This window comes from Alligator mississippiensis, chromosome 8 (genome assembly GCF_030867095.1).
Source record: "Alligator mississippiensis isolate rAllMis1 chromosome 8, rAllMis1, whole genome shotgun sequence".
Taxonomy (NCBI): Eukaryota; Metazoa; Chordata; order Crocodylia; family Alligatoridae; genus Alligator; species Alligator mississippiensis.
In genome coordinates this window covers 36,738,222-36,758,118 of record NC_081831.1, presented here as the reverse complement: position 1 = coordinate 36,758,118, position 19,897 = coordinate 36,738,222, and the positions used below count along the sequence as shown (strand labels likewise).

The window sequence follows — 19,897 nt, the reverse complement described above, 5'->3', positions numbered from 1 at the left end:
CGAGTTGAGGAGATTGGTAGGAGAGGCATTGTGGTCCCAGAGAGTAGGGGAACTAGGTGTCCAAGACGAGTGGTCCTTCCTTAAGGAGATAATCCTCCAAGCCCAAGGGGTGACAGTCCCAATGCGAGTCAAAGGGGGCAAGATTGCTCGAAAACCCCTTGGCTCGCCAAAGGCATTCATGAATGGCTGAAAGTCAAAAGTACATGCAGTGGAAGGGGGGGGGGCTATCACTAAAGCGGATTATACTTCTATTGCTTGAGTCTGTATAGAGACTGTTAGGAAGGCTAAGGCAGAGATGGAACTAGGACTAGCAACAAGGATCAAGGACAACAAAAAGTTATTTTTTAAATACATAGGGAGTAAAAAAAGGCACCAGGCAATGTGGGGCCCCTGCAGGATACACTTGGGAATCTGGTGGTTGCACCAGATGAAAAAGCAGACCTTTTTACCAAATTCTTTGCCTCCATTTTTCTGAGCAGGGACCGGAACATCTCCCCCACCAGGATTCAGGACGGACTCAGGAGAGACTCCGCCAGACCTAGGGTCAGGGAACTTCTGGAGGGACTGGACGTGTTCAAATCAGCAGGTCCAGACACTCTACCCCAGGGTGCTGAGGGAATTGGCAGGGGTCATTGCAAGGCTTCTGGCACAACTTTACAAGCACTCCTGGTGCTCTGGCCAGGTGCCAGAAGACTGTAAAAGGGTCAATGTGCTCCCCATTTTCAAAAAAGAGAGGAGGAAGGACCCAGGCAAATATAGGCCTGTTAGTCTTACTTCAGTCCTGGGGAAGCTCTTTGAGAAAATTATCCAGGAGCACATCTGTGAGGGACCAGCAGAGGGAATGATGCTCACAAGCAACCAGCATGGGTTCATTAGGGGCAGGTCCTGTCAGACCAACCTGATAGCCTTCTACTATCAGGTCACAAAATCACTGGACGCAGGTGTTGCGGTGGATGTGGTCTTTCCGGACTTCAGGAAGGCCTTTGACACCGTCTTCCACCCCATTCTCATTAAAAAGCTAAATGACTGTGGCATTGATGCCTACACAGTCAGATTCGTCGCAAATTGGCTAGGGGGCCGCACCCAGAGAGTGGTGGTGGATGGGTCATATTCGACCTGGAGGGATGTGGGCCATGGAGTCTGCCAGGGCTCCGTCCTCGGGCCCTGTTCAATTCCTTTATTAGCGACTTGGACAAGACGGTGAAAAGCACCCTGTTCAAATTTACTGACAACACCAAGATTTGGGGTGGGGTGGGCACGCTAGAAGCAGGGACATCCAGGATACAACTGGACCTGGACAGGTCACAGGGGCGGGCAAATGTGAATAGGATGGGATTCAATACTGACAAGTGCAGGGTACTGTACTTGGGCAGAAAGAACCAGCAGCATACCTATAGGCTGGGGAACTCCCTTCTAAAAAGCACAGTGGCAGAAAGAGATCTAGGAGTCATTATCAATTCTAAAATGAACATGAGCTATCAATGTAAGGACGCGGTCAGTAAGGCTAACCTCACCTTATCATGTATCCACAGATGCATCATGAGCAGGTCCAAGGAGGTGATCCTCCCCCTCTATGTGACACTGGTCAGGCCACAGTTGGAGTACTGCATCCAGTTCTGGATGCTGCACTTCAGGAGGGATGTGGACAGCATCAAGAGGGTCCAGAGGAGGGCCACTCGCATGATTGGGGGCAGCAGGACAGACCCTAAGAGGAGAGGCTATGGGACCTGAACCTGTTCAGGCTCCACAAGAGAAGGCTGAGAGAGGACCTGGTAGCTGTCTATAAACTTACCAGGGGGGGACCAGAGGGGAATGGGTGAGACCCTGTTCCCCCAAGCACCTCCCGGAGTAACAAGGAGTAACGGCCACAAGTTGATTGAGAGTAGGTTCAGGCTAGACATCAGGAGGCACTACTTCACTGTCAGGGCGGCTAGGATCTGGAACCAGCTTCCAAGGGAAGTGGTGCTGGCTCCTACCTTAGGGATCTTTAAAAGAAGGCTTGATAATCACCTAACTGGGGTCATATGAGCTTAAACTTACTGGGGTCATATGAGCCCAGTATTCATTCCTGCCCATGGCAGGGGGTCAGACTTGATGATCTGCTCAGGTCCCTTCTGACCCTACATCTATGAACCTATGAAATAGTGAGAAAGCAGCAGAGGCATGCAGGTAAGTGCAGAACACAACAGGAATGTGTAAGTGTTTCTTCCTTGTTAGAAGAAGCAGAGCAAAATTAACCTAAATTTATGTCCTCATGTAAATTACACACACCTGACCATCACTGCCCTTGGAAGACATCATAGCAGACCAGATCTGGAATGAATATTTCATGCGGTGGATTGACACGTGTTGAACTTGGACTCCCAGCTGAGCCTCCAGGTACTCCACCACCTTAGAGAAATACAGAGGGAAAAGCTTACCCATTATCCATTACAAGATAATGTAATTATTTATTATACAATTATTATCCATTACCAAATAAGGTAACACATTTCGTGATACTACTTTAGGTCTTTGGAGAGTGCCAGATTATCAAAACGGGTAAACTGAGGTTGCCAAGAGCACAGAAGTAACATATGACATGTACCACCCATATTTTTATTGCACAAGTGAACAGCCTCTGGCTATTTCAGTGCTGACTTCTGTCAACACAGACTGGCATGGAAGCTTCTCAGTACAAGTACAGCTCCACTGCAGTCAGCCGAGAAACTCATTTTACTTATCTGACTTGCACTGCACCCTTTCCTGGCCAGATGATTAGCAACCCATTCAAAAGTACTGGTACCTAAGGTCCTTGGTAAAGAAGAAAATGAAACAGGCTTAAGCATAACAAGTGCTTATCCAAGAAATTCCTTAATCTCTCTCTCCAGGTTTTAGCGCCACACTTTATCACCTTGGAATCTAAGTGCCTAAATAACAAGGTCCAGTTCCTTCTTACCTTTCTCTGGGCCTGAAGAATTTCCTTGTCTACAGGGGACACAAAAACTGATCCTCCATCATGTTCCATGCAGTAGAACTTTATTTTCTCCAGAGCCACCTTTTCATCCAGCTTCAGCCTGAGGTGGAAGAAACAATACCCAGGTCACAAATTCACATAACCTACTGTTCCCCAGACAGCAGCGTGAATTACACTCATGCAAAAATGTCCTGAAGAGGTTATACTTTTTTCTGCTATGTTAGAAAGGAGGCAGAAACCGACACATACATTACTTGGTGCCTGACATTCAGTACACCTGCCTGCTTATCACAGGGCCTGAGAATTCCACATTTCTCCTTTTTGTTTTAAGAAAATTTTGCAGTCTTGCAAGATGCAGCTCAATATGATAAAGCTCAAACAATAACAGGGGTTAGAAGCATTTCTCAGCATCACACAGTCATGACAAAGTAGACACAAAGGTAAAGAAATACAGAGACTCAAAACACAGCAGTGAGCCAGTAGAGAGAGAGAGAAGATAGAAAAACCTAAAACCCCCTTGGGTGAGCAGGGAGTCTGAGCTTGTATGCAGTTATAACTTCAAGCCACCTTGTAGAACAGGGTGTGCCAGACAGCAAAAGTTGAGATTCCCAATCAGTCAGAAGATATTCCCATCAGCTGGAACAAATGGACTTAGGCTGTATGTGCTGGGGTAATAACAGGACTAGGAAGCAAAGAATAGCCAACAGTGACTGGAATGAGGGGCAGTAATTGGGGAAAATCTGGGGAGATATAAGGAGCAGTAACCAGTAAGAGACTGGAGAGTGACCTTTACTACTATTAAAAAAAAAAAAAAAAAAAAATGATTTAGCCTTTATTTTAAAATGGTAACAAACATGACATTTCCCCTGTTCTGCGTCCTTTGATTAGCCCTACTCAGTGGAAGGAGTTGCCAGGCAAGGTATTTCACTCCCACCTAAACTTTTCAGTGAAGGACTTCCTGTGTGAAACTGTAAAATAGACAAAATATACACATCTCACAAGGGGGGAAACAATTTCTCTATGGCAAACTGAAAGCAAAACAGAAACCTGGAATAGACCCAGACAAAAAGGTAATCTGCTGACCCAGCCGTTCAAGCTCTGATGTGAAAGTAGCTACAGGTAGCAGGTTTGTGTGTTCGTGTATCCTTCCTGAGGTTCAAAGGTGTCTGCAAACAGAATTCTGGGGCCGGTCATGGTTGGCTATTATGGGCCAATTCCACCAGGACTTGACTATTTCAATCGGCTGTTTTACCATGCGATACACCAATTGAAGAAAATCAAGCTTGTGCTCTGTCTACAAGTGGTTGGCCTACTTTTATACTTCCTACTTCAAAAGAGGAATCGGTCACAGACATCTGGCTCCAAAGTCATCCCAATACTTTATTTATGCCTGTTTTATGTAAGCTGCTGGATTCAAAAGAGTTACAATGATTTAACCCATCTTTTCCTCAATGCTCAGAAAACACTTGGGTAACCTACTTTTCAACTCCAGGCCCAGCCATGACCCTCAACATAGGCTCTAGGTCCTCAGCATAGCGACACATGGGACCTGTGCACAAGAAGTCAATCCGCACCCCTCGGGCATTGGGGAACTGACCATCATTGGGGACAACCCCTACAAATGCAAATGGAGGCACAGAAGTTAGTTATCATAATGCAAACAACATCCCTGCAAAGATAAATTGATTTCCCTAGGAAGGATAGCCTCCAGTGGGGAGGTAAATGATCACTTTCAGATTCCAGTGCAAGGGTACTGTTCTCAAAATCAAGTAATTAGTATGCAATTTATGAAGAGGGGGGAAATCTACAATGCATAGCTGACCAAAGCCCTGGATCTCTTGGTGGGACTAGTTTCATAGTTTCTAGGGTTGGAAGGGACCTGAACAGATCATCAAGTCCAACCCCAAAGTCCAACTAATCTATCAACTCGAAATAATGAACTACTGTTGCTTTAAAGACACCGTGTAATTTTGTTTCTAAGCAAGAGATGCTGGTCCAGTGACAATGTCCTAACTGCAAGTATTTGACATCAAGCCAATAACCCACCCCACTTTCCAGACATTTATATCCAAATATAAAAACTAATGGAGTTAGCCTCTAACTTTACACCAAGGATATGTCCAGCAGTAAATTGGTACCAGAAATTGTTCTCAACATAAAAAAGGGAGGACCCTGAACACGTTTCTTCAACCAATCTCTTCTCCCCAACATAAACATATGACCTCTGCACAGTTATTACCTGTGGTGGGTTTATGTCCAAAGACTCCATTAAAGAAGGCAGGCATCCGAATGCTACCACCAATATCTGAGCCCACACCAATTACAGAGCAGGCAGCTGCCAGGACACAGCCTTCACCACCTGTGTAACGACAAGTAAAAAGTCATCACCAGGGATCCAGGTTTTCTGTTTCCCATGGAAAAACAGAGTAAAACGCAGATCTCCCCCTTGCTGGGGTAAAACGCGAATTTCTCATTTTAGCAGAGAAACCCAAGGATTTTGCAGTTTTGCAGCAAGCTCTCTGCAGGCTGGCAGAGTTCCAGCCTGCAGGAGGCTGGGAGGAGGGCAGTCAGGCAGGGGGCACCATATATATGTATATGCACATGGTCCCACGCAGCCTAAAGAGCAGCTCCAATAGGTAAGTGAGGGGGTGACTGAGGCTCCCATAGGGAGGGAGGGAGGGAGTTGGGCAGGGCTGGGCTTTTTGCCCTGCCAGGCAGTGCGTGGGACTTGGGGACTAGGTTCACAATGCACAGCTGCAGGGCCCCGGCGGGGAGCGGGATAGAGCCATGGGCGGCTTGTCCAGGGTCGGGGCTGGCTTCCCACTGTTGCATGCATTCCTGGGGGGCAGGAGGGGAACTGCACCCCCAAAGTTTGTGCATGGGACAGAGGGTGACTCAGGCTCTCATCCTGATGCCTCCCTCCAGGGCATCCGCAGCCCAGCAGGTGTGACCTGGTGCTGCAGGGCAGAGGGCAAATCATGCAGGAAAGCTGCTTGCTACTGCGAGCTCCACGCTGCCCTGGTGACACATCCTCTGCATGTGCGGGGGCAGCGTGGGCAGTGGTGTGGGGTTGTGCCTCACACTGCTGCCGCACACACACAAGATGCGTCACCAGGGCAGCACAGAGCTCAAAGCAGCAAGCAGCTTTCCTGCACGGCTGTACTCTGCCCTGGAGTGCCAGGTTGCACATGCTGGGTTGCGGAGGCCCTGGCAGAGGACAGCAGGGTGGGAGCCCAAGCCTGCACCTGCCCCATGCACGGATCTAGAGGGCATGGGTCCCCCCCTGCCCCCCTTGGGAGTGTGCGCAGCAGCAGGGAGGCAGGTTCCCACCCCTAGCAAGCCTGCAGCAAGGCGGGGTGGGCGGGAAGAGCCGGCTCTGTGCTCTGCTCCACTACAGCAGCTGCTGCCTTCTACTGGGGGCAGGGAGCTGCAGATCCAGGTCCCTAGCCCTGTAGCCCTGGCAGCTGGAAGCCCCTCTAGCAGCGTTCGGGGGGGGGGGGGCAGGGGCTTTAGATGGGGGGAGTGAGGGGCACGAGCAGGACCAGGGGGCCTTTTATTTTAAATCACAGATTTTGGGGGTTTTTATCAGAGAATCTGTGATTTGTCAGGGAAAGCCAGAATCCCTTCCAGCAATGGAGGAACATTTTCTTGTCATGACCAAACATTAAACAGCATAATGCTGCCTTTTGTTAAATAAACTAATTGTTAGTAAACTGACTTAAAGAGTTTCAGAACTGAAGTAAAAGATTAAGATGGGCACACTCAGTACCACAAACAGACGCTGATTTATCTAGACACAAAGCTAATTAAATCTATGTGAAGGACACACTGTTTTGAAATGCTTGCAAAACTGAGAAACAAAGACACCTTTTATAACTGAAGAGAGACTGGCCCGACTTCTTTTGATGTAGATGGAGCTGGTTGAGATACACATTGGTTCTTGGGTGTTTATCTGGGGGGTTTGCAAGAAAGTGGATGTGGATGTGTTAGAGCCCCCTACTGCCCCCCTTTTTTTTCCCTTCTCACTCATGACATTTACCAGTAACTCATATAATTATGGGCAGATGTAGAGTTTTGAAGGGGGTGTAGATGGTGTGGTACATCATTATTCATTACATATAACAAAACACACATTTTTCTCCAGTTAAAAGAAACTAGAAGCTTTGCCTATATGGTGCGTGCTTAAGGCTCTACTATTCAGTTTAAGATTAAAACAAAAACAGATACAACTTTTATCAGAATATACATTACTTTGCTATATGTTATATTATGTATAAAACACAACAAGCTAGGCAAAAGATAATCAAAATGTTCTTTCATTAGTCTTGTAGTCACTAGAATTTGAAAATTACCATTAATTATTAATACAATACTAAAAATGCACGTAAACATAAAAATCAACTTCTTGGAAAAAGTGGGGTTTTATTTTTATCGTGGTGGGACGAAGGTTTTCTGACAAAATGGTTGGTGGGATGTAAGGTACAAAAGGTTTAGAACCACTGCACTACTTCTTAAGTGTCTTAACTGCAATGAACATACCATTGACAGTTATCTCTACACCTGAGTTAGTTTTTAGTTAGAAATAAAACAATCTGTGAAACAGGAGCTGTATTACCAGGAATAGCTAAAAGCATAACTGCAGAAGAACAAATAGCTTGATTAGTGGAACCTCAAGACTATTGAAATAAGGGGTGCTCCAATAAAAATTTTCTTAGCCGATACTAACAGCCAATTATTAACCAGCCACGTTGGCCAATACCAATCTGATAGTTACATTTACAGGCATGCAGCCATGCAGCTTGGAGAGCAGCAACCTAACAGTAAGTCTGCAGAGGGGAAAGGGAGTGAAGCAGGGAAGGGAAGTATATCGAGGCCCTCAAGGTAAGGAAGGGAGAGCCTGGCAGGCACTGCCCAGCCAGGGCAGTGAATATGACCCTGGGGCAGGGCACGGGATGGAGCCATGGGTGGCTCATCTGTGGGGCACAGCTCCGTGCCACTGCATGGTCCCCTGGGGGAGGTATGGGGGGGGCATGTGCCCCTCCGGATTTGTGCACAGGACGAAGGCAGGCTGGACTGGGGCTGCGCTCAGAGTTGGTGGAGGTGGGGCAGGTTCAGCTGCAGTTGAACGCAGTGCCCCGAGCAGGGGCGATACTAGAGGGGGATTGGGAGGCTACAGCCACCTCAAAATTCCCCATTCCCCTGGAGCCACCCCTCTCAGTGCTGCTGTTTACCCCACACAGCTGAGCCTGCTCCCCACCCTACCAGGAAAAGGCCAGCACAGCCTCTAGGCATGAGCCTGCAGTGGGCAGTCTGTCCTCATCTTGTGCACAAATCTGGGGGGCACATGCCCCCCATGCCTCCCCCAGAGGAGCTACGCAGTGGCAGCAAGCCACCCTCCTCCCCAGATACGCCACTGAATGCTTTCCCTTTCGATAGTCTCATCCTCTCCCTTCTAGTTAGCCAAGTGATTTCCCATCCTTGCTTAGGCAGAAGCTAATGGAAATTTTTCTGGTCTAAGAAAGCCCTTAAGATTATCATGTGTCACAACAGTGCCTGCATACCCCAATCTAAGATACCATTCCACTGTGCTGTATTTTTGCTCTTGCTATTCACCCCGTTTATATCAAGTCAGTTCTGACAATCATACCAATATAATGCTACTTTAGCAAGGATACTTTTAAGGTGACACATAGCAGATATCCAAGAGCTGGAATGTTCACATCCCCATCAGTCAAACAGACATTTAATTGCCCAAGTGTTACATCTCAACTAGAAGTATGGTTAATCAGTCAATCACTTGCAGAGCTTTACAAGAAAGTCCTATTAGCTAGAAGGATTTTCCTCAACCCCTCTGTGTACTGCAATATCTGCCAAGCAACTTAAATTTCATGATGCAGGTGACTCACCTGAACTACCACCCACAATCCTTTGCAAGTCGTATGGATTGTTGGTTCTGCCGTAGACTTTGTTGCTAGACTCATACCACATGCACAGCTCACTGCAGTTGGTCACCCCCAGCGGGATTGCACCAGCTTGCTTTAACCGGGACACCACTATTGCATCTGATGTGCAGATCAAGTTGCGACGACTAATCAGGCCAGAAGTATTTGGCATCCCTGTGATAAAAAGGTAAACAGGGACAATGGGTCAGAGATTCAGTATGAACAACCTTGAAATGTCAAGCTATGGTTGAGAGATCCTGTGTTCATTTCAAATCCTGCCAAAAAACCAGAATGAAATACCAAATGAGTACCTTGTACAGCTCTCCTTCCCAAACACTAATAACGATTTCTGGTTGAGACTGCCAAACCCAGCGGAAGTTCTCAGTATTCCCCAAAGCTTCCACACTGATGCTAGGTACCACACCCTCTTGCCCCAAGGAGAGCAAGCCAGCCAAAAATCCCAATTAGTGATTCACTGAGCACCTCCATTCAACTGCAACTGGAAAACACAGAACCATTCTCCAAGAAGGAGTCATATTTACCAGCAGTGAGGGGAATGGGATAAGCCTTGCAAAACAGTTTCAGGATCCTAAATCATAGACAGCAGGACAGGGCTTTCCTTGTTTAGATGATTAAAAGGGAACCTATCCTGACCTCTAGATTCTCACACAATATTTAAAACAACAAAAATGTAAATAAATGAAAAGATCAAACTTGTAAAACAAACAGGTCAGCAATCAGACTCTGCAAAAAATATACCATTCATTCTAAGACTCTGTTGCCCCAATACTGCTGCTAATTCTACACTCTAACGAAGCTAGAGTCAGAAATCATATCTGTAATTTGCCTAGATGGTCACTTCAAAAGAGGTCTGGTCTCCTCATGTATAGTAGGGCGCTCAAGACACTTTCAGAGGTACCAAACATATAAAGAGAATAAAATGACTTTGAAAACATGTAATGTATATACTGGAGAGGATGATAGCCACAACCCTTGCACAGATGCACGTAATCTTGCTTGAAAGCTCAGCTACATGGTCCATTTTAAATTATTTATTTAACACTCGGTAAAAATCAAAGTATGGGGAAAGGGTTACTGCCTATTCAGATACTGTAATTGGTCCATCACAGTTATATCTAGATATTAAAAAGGAAAGAAAGCAACAAAACATTGGTCAAAAGAAATGAGAGAGACTTGGCCTAGTAAGCCAGTAACTAGTAAATCAGAACTTTGGCTAAAAACAAACAAAAAAGGAACCTCAAACCAGGGTAGTTTAAAGCATGTGGAGAGGGTTAGAAATGGGATAATAAATGATGAGTAAGAAAACCAAAAGAGCAGGGGAGGAAGTGTTCCAAGGGGTAGTTCAGAGAAGCCAGAACTAAGGGGTAGAAAGCCTGTATTTAGAAAGCAATAAATGAACTGCAGTCAGTAACTTAATATTTCCAATCCGTGGGTCTAACATTCTGTGGGAAGGAGAGAAGACAGGCTGACAAAAGGGAGCTGTAGTCCTCTGACCAAGGCCCACCACCCAGATTTTGTGCTACAGTGAAACTACCACCCTAGTGAGAATGGAGCTAAAAGAGCACAGGTTGCAAATCAAACCTAAACAATGGCTGGTAAAGGCTGTGTGAAAACACACCGTGCAATGCGAAGGCCTCCTTGACGGTGAAAGGAACTCCCAGGAAGGGAAATTTTTCCTGCAGGAAGTCTTCATCTCCAACACCCTCTGAGAGCAGTTTGTCAACCTGCTGGGCCTCCTGTAGGGCTTCCTCAAATCTAAGAGGAATGGTGGGGGAGGAGGAGGAGGAAGAAGAGGAGAGAAAGTTGTCATTCTCTGGCATCAGACCAACCCCAGACATTCTCTGACTGGGATGATCTGCTCTTCACAGATGGAAGGTCAGCAAAAGTAAGAAGGGGGAGTGAGGTAATAGACTAATTAATTAGAACCAGGTAAATTTAAAGAGTTTACAATATTAGGTAGGCAATGACTCATTTCCCTGCTCCCACTGCTATCCATCTCTGACTATATCCAGGACAGAAGCTGGCAGTTTGGTTAAATAAAAGACAAGAGCCAGAAGATGTGGGTTCCACCCCTGGCTCTGCCACAAGCTTCTTCTGAGATCCTGGATGAGTCACCATCTGTACAATGAGGGAGAGAGGATGCTTAACTCATTAATGTCTACAGCGTGTCGAATCAGCCTCAGAACAGAGGTATACAAAGTACACAGCAACTGGCTGACTGACACCTTACCTGAATACTTTTTTGGTTACAGAAGACAAGCCATTCTGGGAATAAAGTTCCCAAAAAACATATGAGACATTTGCAGTACATTAACTAAGTAGTTCCACTTGTTAATCAGAAGGTAACTGAATATATATGCCTTTAGGGTAGACAGACCTGAAATTACATTAAAATGAAGTCACTCTTCTATAATCTGCAGCATTCACTCAGACACTAATGGCAGTCTAATCCAGATGGTACAAACCAAACTGAACATAGACATAAAACCTGGAGTTAATCAGCAAGCTTGGTTTTTTAGATCTATTTGGAACCAGCAAAATACCTAGGAGAAACATCATCCTCACAGCACTTCCAGATCCATTGGAATTAAGAAGGACTTGAATTTTCAACAAGGAACTTGTTACTTGAATCCTGCAAATCCAAGGAATTTTCACCCATCCTTGCCATAAACGACGCAGAGCAACAACAGAGAAGGAAGATAATTTGCAAACTGATTAGATTGGTTGATTGATTGGTTAAACCAATTAGATTGATTTTAAAGTATTTTGGATCCAAAATCAAATTAATACTTTTAGCCTTTTCCTAGCTGTGAAGGGGAACAAGAAGGATGAGGAGAGACAGAATGAAAATCAACAGAGGATGCTCAGTGGATTTAGAACTCCTAGAAAAAGCACCATGCAGCCTTTATGGGTGTCAGCATGATATTGTTAGCCACAGAAACAGTGAGAACATACCGTGAACAAAACTAACATTAAACAGCTTTCAGTAGAGGTATTTCATTCCATATCAGATCAGTACTGATAAAAGGAAAATTGACATTAATCGGCAATTGGCTCTTTTTGGCTGGTGTAGTCGATAATGTCACCTATAAATGCTACTTGCATGAGCACAGCTACAGCATGCATGCAGCAAGAAAAGCAGCTAGGCAGCTTGTAAAGCAGCCTTTGGCCGGTAAGTCTGTGGAGGAAAGAGGCACAGGGGAGGGAAGGGGTGTGGGTGAGGTAGACTGAGGCCCCCACGGTGAGGGACAGAGTGAGGCTGGGACAGGCACAGGCACTGCCTAGCCAGGTCACAGAACAGAACCACAGGTAGCTCGGCCAGGGTGCATGGGGTTGGGGGTGGGGCTCCAGGCTGCTGCATGCAACTCTGGGGGAAGCATGGGGGGGCATGTGCCCCCTGGATTTGTGCATGGGGTGAGGGCAAGCTGCCCGCTGTCTGCTTGGAGCCGGGGGCTGTGTCGGCCTCTTCCCAGCAGAGGGTCAGGGTGAGTGGCGGTGCCACTGGGGGGGGGGGGGGGGGGGATACAGTGAGGCTACAGCCACCCCAGAATTCCCTGTAGCCCTTCCCCTCCCTCTCCTTCCCCCCCAGTTAGCACCGCTCAGCACCTCTGCCACCCGCCACGAGCACAGGCCTAGCCCAGCCCCACTGCCGGGAAGAGGCAGGCACAGCCCCCAGCCCTAAGCCACTCTTCTACAAGGCTGAGGCAGCCTGCCCTTGACCTGCACACAAATCTGGGGGAGGCACATGCCCCCCCATGCCTCCACCAGGAGCATGCACAGTGGTGGGAACTGCCCCCCCTTCCTCTGCCCTGCCACACCCACCATCTGCAGCTCCATCCTATACCCTGCCCCAGCCCCACTCCCTCCCTCAGAATGGGGGCTTCGATCTATGGGAGGGGGCACGCATGGTCAGGGCTGTGCGTGCTGATCCCCACCACTACCACGGGGCTGGAGCCAGCTGCAGCAGTCAGAAGGAGCCACCCCAGGTCTGCTGCACACCCAGGGACGGCAGGATGCACCATAGCTGGGCAGTGCGGAGCGTGTGTGGGGCACAATGGGGCTGCATGCTGCTGGCAGTGGCAGGGAGGTACTGCAGGGCACACGGGCCCTGGACTGCTGCAGGGCAGGAGTTGGTGCTGACTGGCTTGGGTGGGGGGCACATGTAGAGGGGCTCCCATGCACACTCCACATACCCTCAAACCCTCCCCTGCAAGCCCCACAACCACACCCTCCCCCAGACACAATCACTGTACCCACACACACCGGCACACCTCTGGAAGAAGCCTTCATGCACACTACTTCATGCACACACCCCACCACACACATGCACCCACACCCCCACTAACCCTCTCCCTCCACACACTCCATATACCCCCACAAACCCCATACCCACCCACCCACAGCTCCCCACAAATCCTCCATACCCACCCACCCACCCACCCATACCCCGACACCCCTCCACATTCCACACAATACAAAAGAGTAAGACTTCATTTTGAGCTATTATGCAATCACTTCTATGTATACACAGCACAAAGACAAATCAGGACAAAAATGTATATCTTTTTAAATTAAATTAAAATATATTATTATTATGTTGGATTTTTAGTATATAAATTTGGGGGTTTTTTTCCAGTTCTAAAATGGAGAACCCTCTTCCCAAAAGGAGTACCCCCAAGGGCAAGGGGAGGGACTTCTGGTGGCAAAGGTCAGAGGTTAGGGGTAGGACTTCCAGTCCCAAGATGGCAACTAGGGGGCAGGGTGCTTGTCAAGGGGCAGGGGTACCCTTGCAGCCCTAGACAGCTCACCAAAACTCATTAAGCAGCCCTCAAGCCGAAATAATTGCCTGCCCCTGGGCTACTGGATAAGTATGGGCCAATACAGCTGGTTAATAAGCAACCACTGGTATCAGCCAAAAAAAAGTCTTTACTGGTGCACCCCTAGCTTTTAGCAGGTTTCCTGTACAGCACAATCTCCATTATGCATTCTGTTTCTTCCAGTTTACAAAGCCATCATTAAACTACTCCCTGCATATTAATAGAATGTATATGATGAAACCTGCATCTTGTTGTAAGACCTGTTAAGAATACAAAACCTTAAGGAAATACATCAGCAAATACAGTACGTAGCAAGAATGAGAAAAAGATTTCCTTTAGCTGCAGCTCACTATCTTCCTAAGAGTCAGTAACAACCATACTTTGGTTAACCACTCTTACAATGTTAAATGGCAGTGAGCAGGCATGTAATGACTGGAGTAAGTCACAGCTATGAAACTAGTTCAGGAGACTCCACTGCTTAGTATTAAGACTGCAATTTCTCCTTCTCAACACTAAGCATGAAATGCAGGGCCAGGGTTTGAAAAGGTGCAAAACCTCAAATGGAAGTTGTGCCTAGTCTTGTGCTAGAGGTGCACTAATACATCGGTCTGATATCAGATCAGTAAAGATATAAAGAAAATTGGCTGCATCGGAAATCGGCCCAACGTGGCTCATAAATGCCTGTGCGTGAGCACAGCCGCAGCATAGAACGCAGGCGGCAAGGAGCAGAGCCCGGCAGCTTGGAGAGCTGCGTGCAGCTGGTAAGTCTGTTGTGGCAGAAGGAGAAGGGGGAGGGAATGGGTGTGGGGAATGGGCAAATCACTGCCCCTGCCCCCCGCCCGCCCGTGGTGAGGGAAGGGGCAGGGGCACGTGCTGCCCGGCTGGGGCAGTGCAGGGCAGAGTAGAGTATGGGACGGAGCCATAGATCATCAGGGGGGTGGGGGGTGCGACCCCAGACCTGCACAGGGTGGGCGGGCAGGCTACAGCTGCAGGCTGGAGCCAGGGCTATGTCAGGCTCTTCTCACCAGGGGCTCGACTCAAGGCAGATGCTATGAAGGTGACTGCAACAACCCCAAATTTCACCATAGCCCTGCTCCCAGCACCGCCCCGGTTTTTCCCGGGGCATGAGTAGAGGCGGGGCATTGAGCCAAGACTGCACCAGGAATGCGGCGGCACTGGGAATGGGGCTACAGCAAAATTTGGGGTGGCTGCAGCCCCCTCCCTCTGTAGCCCCCTTCCCAAGCCCAGCTCCTGCTGAGAAGAGCCCAGCACAGCCCTGGCTCCAGCCTGCCCACCCCACACCATGGAGATCCCGGGGCACATGCTCCTGCTCCCCCCCCATGCCCTCCCTAGATGCAAGCAGCAGCGGGATCCCCCCCCAAGCCATGACTTCATCCTACAACCTGTCCCTGCCCCCTCCCTCACCACAAGGGGGGGGCACTGATCACCCCCCCCCACCCCCCAATACCCCTTCCCTCCCCGCTTCCCTTCCACCACAACAGACTTACCAGCTGCAAGCTGTACTGGAAATCGAAACGGTACCGGCCGATATGCCTCCTTAAATATCAGCTATCGGTGTCAGCTCACAAAATCTCTATTGGTACACCCCTACTTGTGCCATTACAAGGCACAACCTGTGACACCTACTAGACTGGAATATGGAGAAAACCATTTACCACCCTTTCTCTGACTCACCTGTCCTTGACAACTGCATTGATAAAAGGGTTGACTTCCTTGATCCTCTGGATGTAAGCTTGAATAACATCAACGCATTTCACCTGCAAAAATCAACAGATAGTAACTACAGGAACAGAGGGAGGCTGCTAAAAGCCAGGAAGCATGGACAACTTGAGACCGGAGAAAAGGGGTAATTAAACTACTGTTTTAATGGAACATATCTGAGGCTTCCTTGAATGCCATTACACTTCGATTTATTTACTGGAAGCTGTCATACTGTTTTTAACCCCTTTGCTTCTGCCAAAATATTCACGGACCCAGTAGCTATTTCCCTGGAACATGCATTTCAAATAAGCATATTTAACAACTATTTCCTATCTTTGTAAACACAGGACATTAACAGTGCCCTTGTCCCTCTGCTCAGTCTATGGCAATTTGGGTGTTTTTCATGTTTTAGACACTGGGCCTAGTATTGTTCAAGTGGGTGATCTGCAAAATGTTTAAGAGTAGATTGGGCAAAACACTTGTCTAGAACTGGTTAGATAGGGCTGATCCTGCCTTGAGCACGGGGCTGGACTAAATGACCTCCCTATCAGTAAGGTTCCTTCCAACCCTACTTTTCTAAGATTCTACAACTCTAAATGTATAGGACTGTGACAGGGGGCCATCCTGGGGCCAGTCACAGTATTGGCCCACCCACCTGTCTATAGCAGTCCGCCCCAATTTGCCCACCCCGCTTTGATGCAACTAAACAAGACTGAAAACATACAGGAGGCCGCCCATTTAATGCCCTGATGCCTAGGGCATTATATACTGCTCTGACCTTCCCTTTGCTGTGTCCCATACCTCACAGATGGCATCCAAATCACTCCTAATTCCCCTGGCCCCACTGCTGGGCCACACTCGGTCTCGGGCCCAAACTTGGCCTCAGGCATTCAATCCTGACTGAAGGGAACAGTACCACTTACTCATTCACAAATACCAAAACCTTGTTGCACACAATTGATAGGGTTGGATTGATGCAGTAGCTGTGACAGTCCAAAAAATATGCAAGAGGAAAAGATTGTTATGGGTGATATCTTTTACTGAATAGGGATAGTCTTAGACAAACTTCTGAACACAACGTATTCTTCTTCATTAAGGGTCACAATAAATACAGATCTCTGTACTACAATTATGGCTATTGTCCTAAAGCACTTGAACAACAATATTTAGAGGTGACTTGCCCACATTGAAATTAGCAAGTTCCAAGACAGAATATGCTGCATTTGATAGCTTTTTTAAAATCTATCCCAACCATGCAGTCAATCCAATACAAGGTATCACCCAGAAACAATCTTTGCCTCTTGCACAGAATTATTAGACATGGACAAGTTTAACTTCAAATAGGCCCTGACCACTCACTCATTGGCAGAAGAAAACCATCCCCTAATCTCAAGCTCCCTTGCATATCTGATTATATTGCTTGTTTCATTTCTTGGTCTTGTAAAAGGCTCAATTATGCATTACTAACTCAGTCATGATCTTGTTCATTTCAATGCAAGTAATCTGCTAAATGTTGCTCATAAAGTGCTTCAGGATAGAAGCTGCTGTATAGAAATCTAAATTCAACTGTGACCTTCAATAATGCTTATGGAGGAAGTAGGGACAATCACATAACCTGGTTATAAATACCTACTTCTGTGCCTTTCTTGATAAGCAGCATGACTGTTTCACAAAGCATAAAACTGGTAAATGACAGGAAGAGTCTTACAAAATTCCAGCTACTCTATTTTAGAATTACAAAAATATAGGGCGGGAGGGCAAGAAGCACCTGGTCCAACCTTTGTTCATGGTGCACTTAATTTTCATAATTCAGTTTTAAACTAATTAAATAAATAAAAGCTTGGTTTGCTGTGTTCTGAGTTTAGACTCCTTTGAAGCCTCCTGCTCACAGGCAATGCAACTTCTGACTGATGTCTGCACAGGTCCTGTGCTTTCTCATTTATAAGCACATGCAAGGAGCAGACAGGATCTACTGCATTCTACAACTGGATTTCGCTGTGAGCAACAGGTTTGTTTGGCTTCAGACATTTTTACAACAACCGCCAAGATTTTTCTAGTTCCATCTACTGTGATGGCAGGCAAGGCAGCAGGGCATCACAGATGCCAGCAGGAATTCCAGTTTCTTATCTAAGGACAAGTCACTTGGCTTCTTTAGGTTTCTGTTTCCCCAAACATAAGATGTTGACCTACGTTACAGGATAATTGGAAGAATTTATGCTTGAACCTATAAAAGGTGCTATTCCAGATGCTACTGTTAGTTATTACTGACAGTCTGTTCTTGGGGAGATAACAGTGATCCTATAGGCACAAGACGCGGATGGCTGGCTAAATGCTGTTCACAACAGTGCAGCTGCTTACAGAGCAAGAGTGGAACAGAAGTGCCTTCTTAGTGCAGCACTGGCCAATATAAAAGTCTCCCTCTGGAACAACAAGCCGCTCATCCACGTCCAGTGACCACACGGGATCATCCTGCCCCAGGCCTTGGCAGAGGACATGCCAGCCCCTGATCCAGGTGACACGTATCACACAATTTGCTGGTGCAGGGTGCACTCTAAGCACCCGCACACAGGAAGCCAGTATCACACAACTCACTGGTGAACCCTGTGATGTTTGGGCAGTCCACACCTGCGCCCTAACTACCACGCCGTGAAAACCATGGTGCCGCTACAAAGAGCCAGCCGGCTACCAGGCGATGCTGGAAACCATAGCCCTGCCCCACGTTACATTCATGGCGCCGGTCGCTGGTGGCTCGCGCCATAAACGCAGCCTGCCCAAGCCTGGCGGCACCGACCGGCGCACCCCGAGGTCGGGCTGCGGCGGCCGCCGCCGCCGCCGCGCTGGTTTCTGCTTGCGCCGATCCCGACACGGGCGGGGCGGGGCGGGGCGGGGCCGACTTAGCCGGGCCCACGGGATCGCACGACCCTGTGAAGCGCGCCTCGAGGCTTGTCCCTGCCTCCGGCCGCCGCGCAGCACTGAGCACTGGGCCGCGCCCCGCCCCGCCCCGCCCGCGCTCACCTGCCGGCAGCGGATGCGCCGCGCCAGCTGCACTGCCGGCACCAGCAGCAACAGCTCGTCCGGCGGCGGCGGCGCGGGGAGGGTGGGACCCGGCGGGCGGGGGCGGGCGGGGGCCAGCGCGGAGGAGGCTCGCGCCGCCAGGGCCAGCAGCGCCAGGAGGGCGCGTGACAGCAGCCGTAGGAGCAGCACGAGGCAGCGCTCAGCCCGCGACAGCACCATGGCCGGGCCGGGCCGGAGCGGGCAGGGCGGACCCAGAATGCACCGGGGCTACGTCAGCGCGGACCGGCTCCGAAGTGGGCGGGCAAGCGGGGCGGGGCCAGCCCGAGCCACGCTCCCACGCGCTGCGGAGGGGCGTCTCCATGACGACGAGGAGGACTGTCGGTCGGAAGGAGGGGGCCAGGCCCGGGCTCGTGCTGGCGAGACGGGGTGTGTAATATCAACGTAATGTATAATATGCCTTTATTATACGTACTGCTGGCTGTAGCTGTGTTGGTCTAAGGACATGGCAGATAAGGTGTTTTGAGTAAATCTGATATCTTTTATTAGACCGACTATTTGAGTTAGTCTAATAAAAGAGGTCAGATTTTCCCCCAAACCGTCTGCCTATTATACATATATACACATATACATGTAAGTGTGTATACTTATATAAGAAAGGGCTTAGTCCGCCTGTCTGTCCCTAATGCTTGGGGCTGGGGGAGCTGCCACACACCGGGGGGAGGGAAGCGTGCCCTCCCCAGGGCCCTGGCCTCACCCCCTACCCCATGCCCAGTATCATGGTGGTGCTCCACACTCTGATTGGTTGTTTCACTAACCAATCGGAGTGCTCCAAGTGTGTTACAGACAGATGGACCAAGTCCTTTAAGAACAATATTGTACATTATAAATTCCTAAGTTTGTCTGTCTGTCTGTAAGACTTTATTCTCACTCTGATTGGCTGTCTCGGCCTTCTGCTAGAAGGCAGCCCGCGGCCAAGATGGTGGGGACAGAGCAGGGGGGCGAGGTAACGCGGGAGCGGGCCCAAGCGGGGGGAAAAGCCATCCCGCCCCCCCATGACAGTGGAGACTGAGGGGGAGGGGAGCGGGGCGAGGCCAGCCTAGCTCCTTGGAGGCAGAGGGGGACGACAGGTACCAGAGCGCGCTGGCCTCGTCCCCGTTGGTCTGCTTCTTGGAGCCAGGGGCCGGCGCTAGCCCCAACAACAACAGCTGCAGGGAGGGGAGGGGGTTACTGGTGGCTGCCCCCCACTGCTACCGTGAAGGCTGCTGCGGTCACGGGCCCGGCCCCGGCCCGAAGCGGCGGAGGGAGAACGGCCCTGGCCCCGGCATGAAGGAACAGGGGGGAGGGGGGGAGCGGGGAACGACCCTGATCCCAGCCCAAAGTGGCAGGGGAGGGAGGGAGGGAGGCAGGGAGCGGGCCTGGCCCCG

The 19,897-nt window shown here is 48.9% G+C and overlaps 1 protein-coding gene and 1 long non-coding RNA gene across 2 annotated transcripts in view; one reads left to right on the top strand and one right to left on the bottom strand.

The window, feature by feature from the left end:
* Nucleotides 1–18,715, bottom strand: part of FAAH2 (fatty acid amide hydrolase 2) — a 36,555-nt gene extending 17,840 nt beyond the window's left edge. Inside the window, exons 1-8 of the mRNA XM_059732646.1 lie at nucleotides 18,474–18,715; nucleotides 15,432–15,514; nucleotides 10,538–10,674; nucleotides 8,863–9,072; nucleotides 5,196–5,315; nucleotides 4,436–4,571; nucleotides 2,939–3,056; nucleotides 2,272–2,391 (exon numbers count right to left, since the gene is read on the bottom strand). Coding sequence (XP_059588629.1) covers nucleotides 2,272–2,391; nucleotides 2,939–3,056; nucleotides 4,436–4,571; nucleotides 5,196–5,315; nucleotides 8,863–9,072; nucleotides 10,538–10,674; nucleotides 15,432–15,514; nucleotides 18,474–18,692 — 1,143 coding nt within the window. The 5' untranslated portion in view covers nucleotides 18,693–18,715. The remainder of the gene's footprint in view (nucleotides 1–2,271; nucleotides 2,392–2,938; nucleotides 3,057–4,435; nucleotides 4,572–5,195; nucleotides 5,316–8,862; nucleotides 9,073–10,537; nucleotides 10,675–15,431; nucleotides 15,515–18,473) is intronic.
* Nucleotides 18,716–18,728: 13 nt separating this feature from the next.
* Nucleotides 18,729–19,897, top strand: part of LOC109281794 (uncharacterized) — a 49,684-nt gene continuing 48,515 nt past the window's right edge. Inside the window, exon 1 of the long non-coding RNA XR_002088566.2 lies at nucleotides 18,729–18,899. This is a non-coding gene — a long non-coding RNA (uncharacterized LOC109281794). The remainder of the gene's footprint in view (nucleotides 18,900–19,897) is intronic.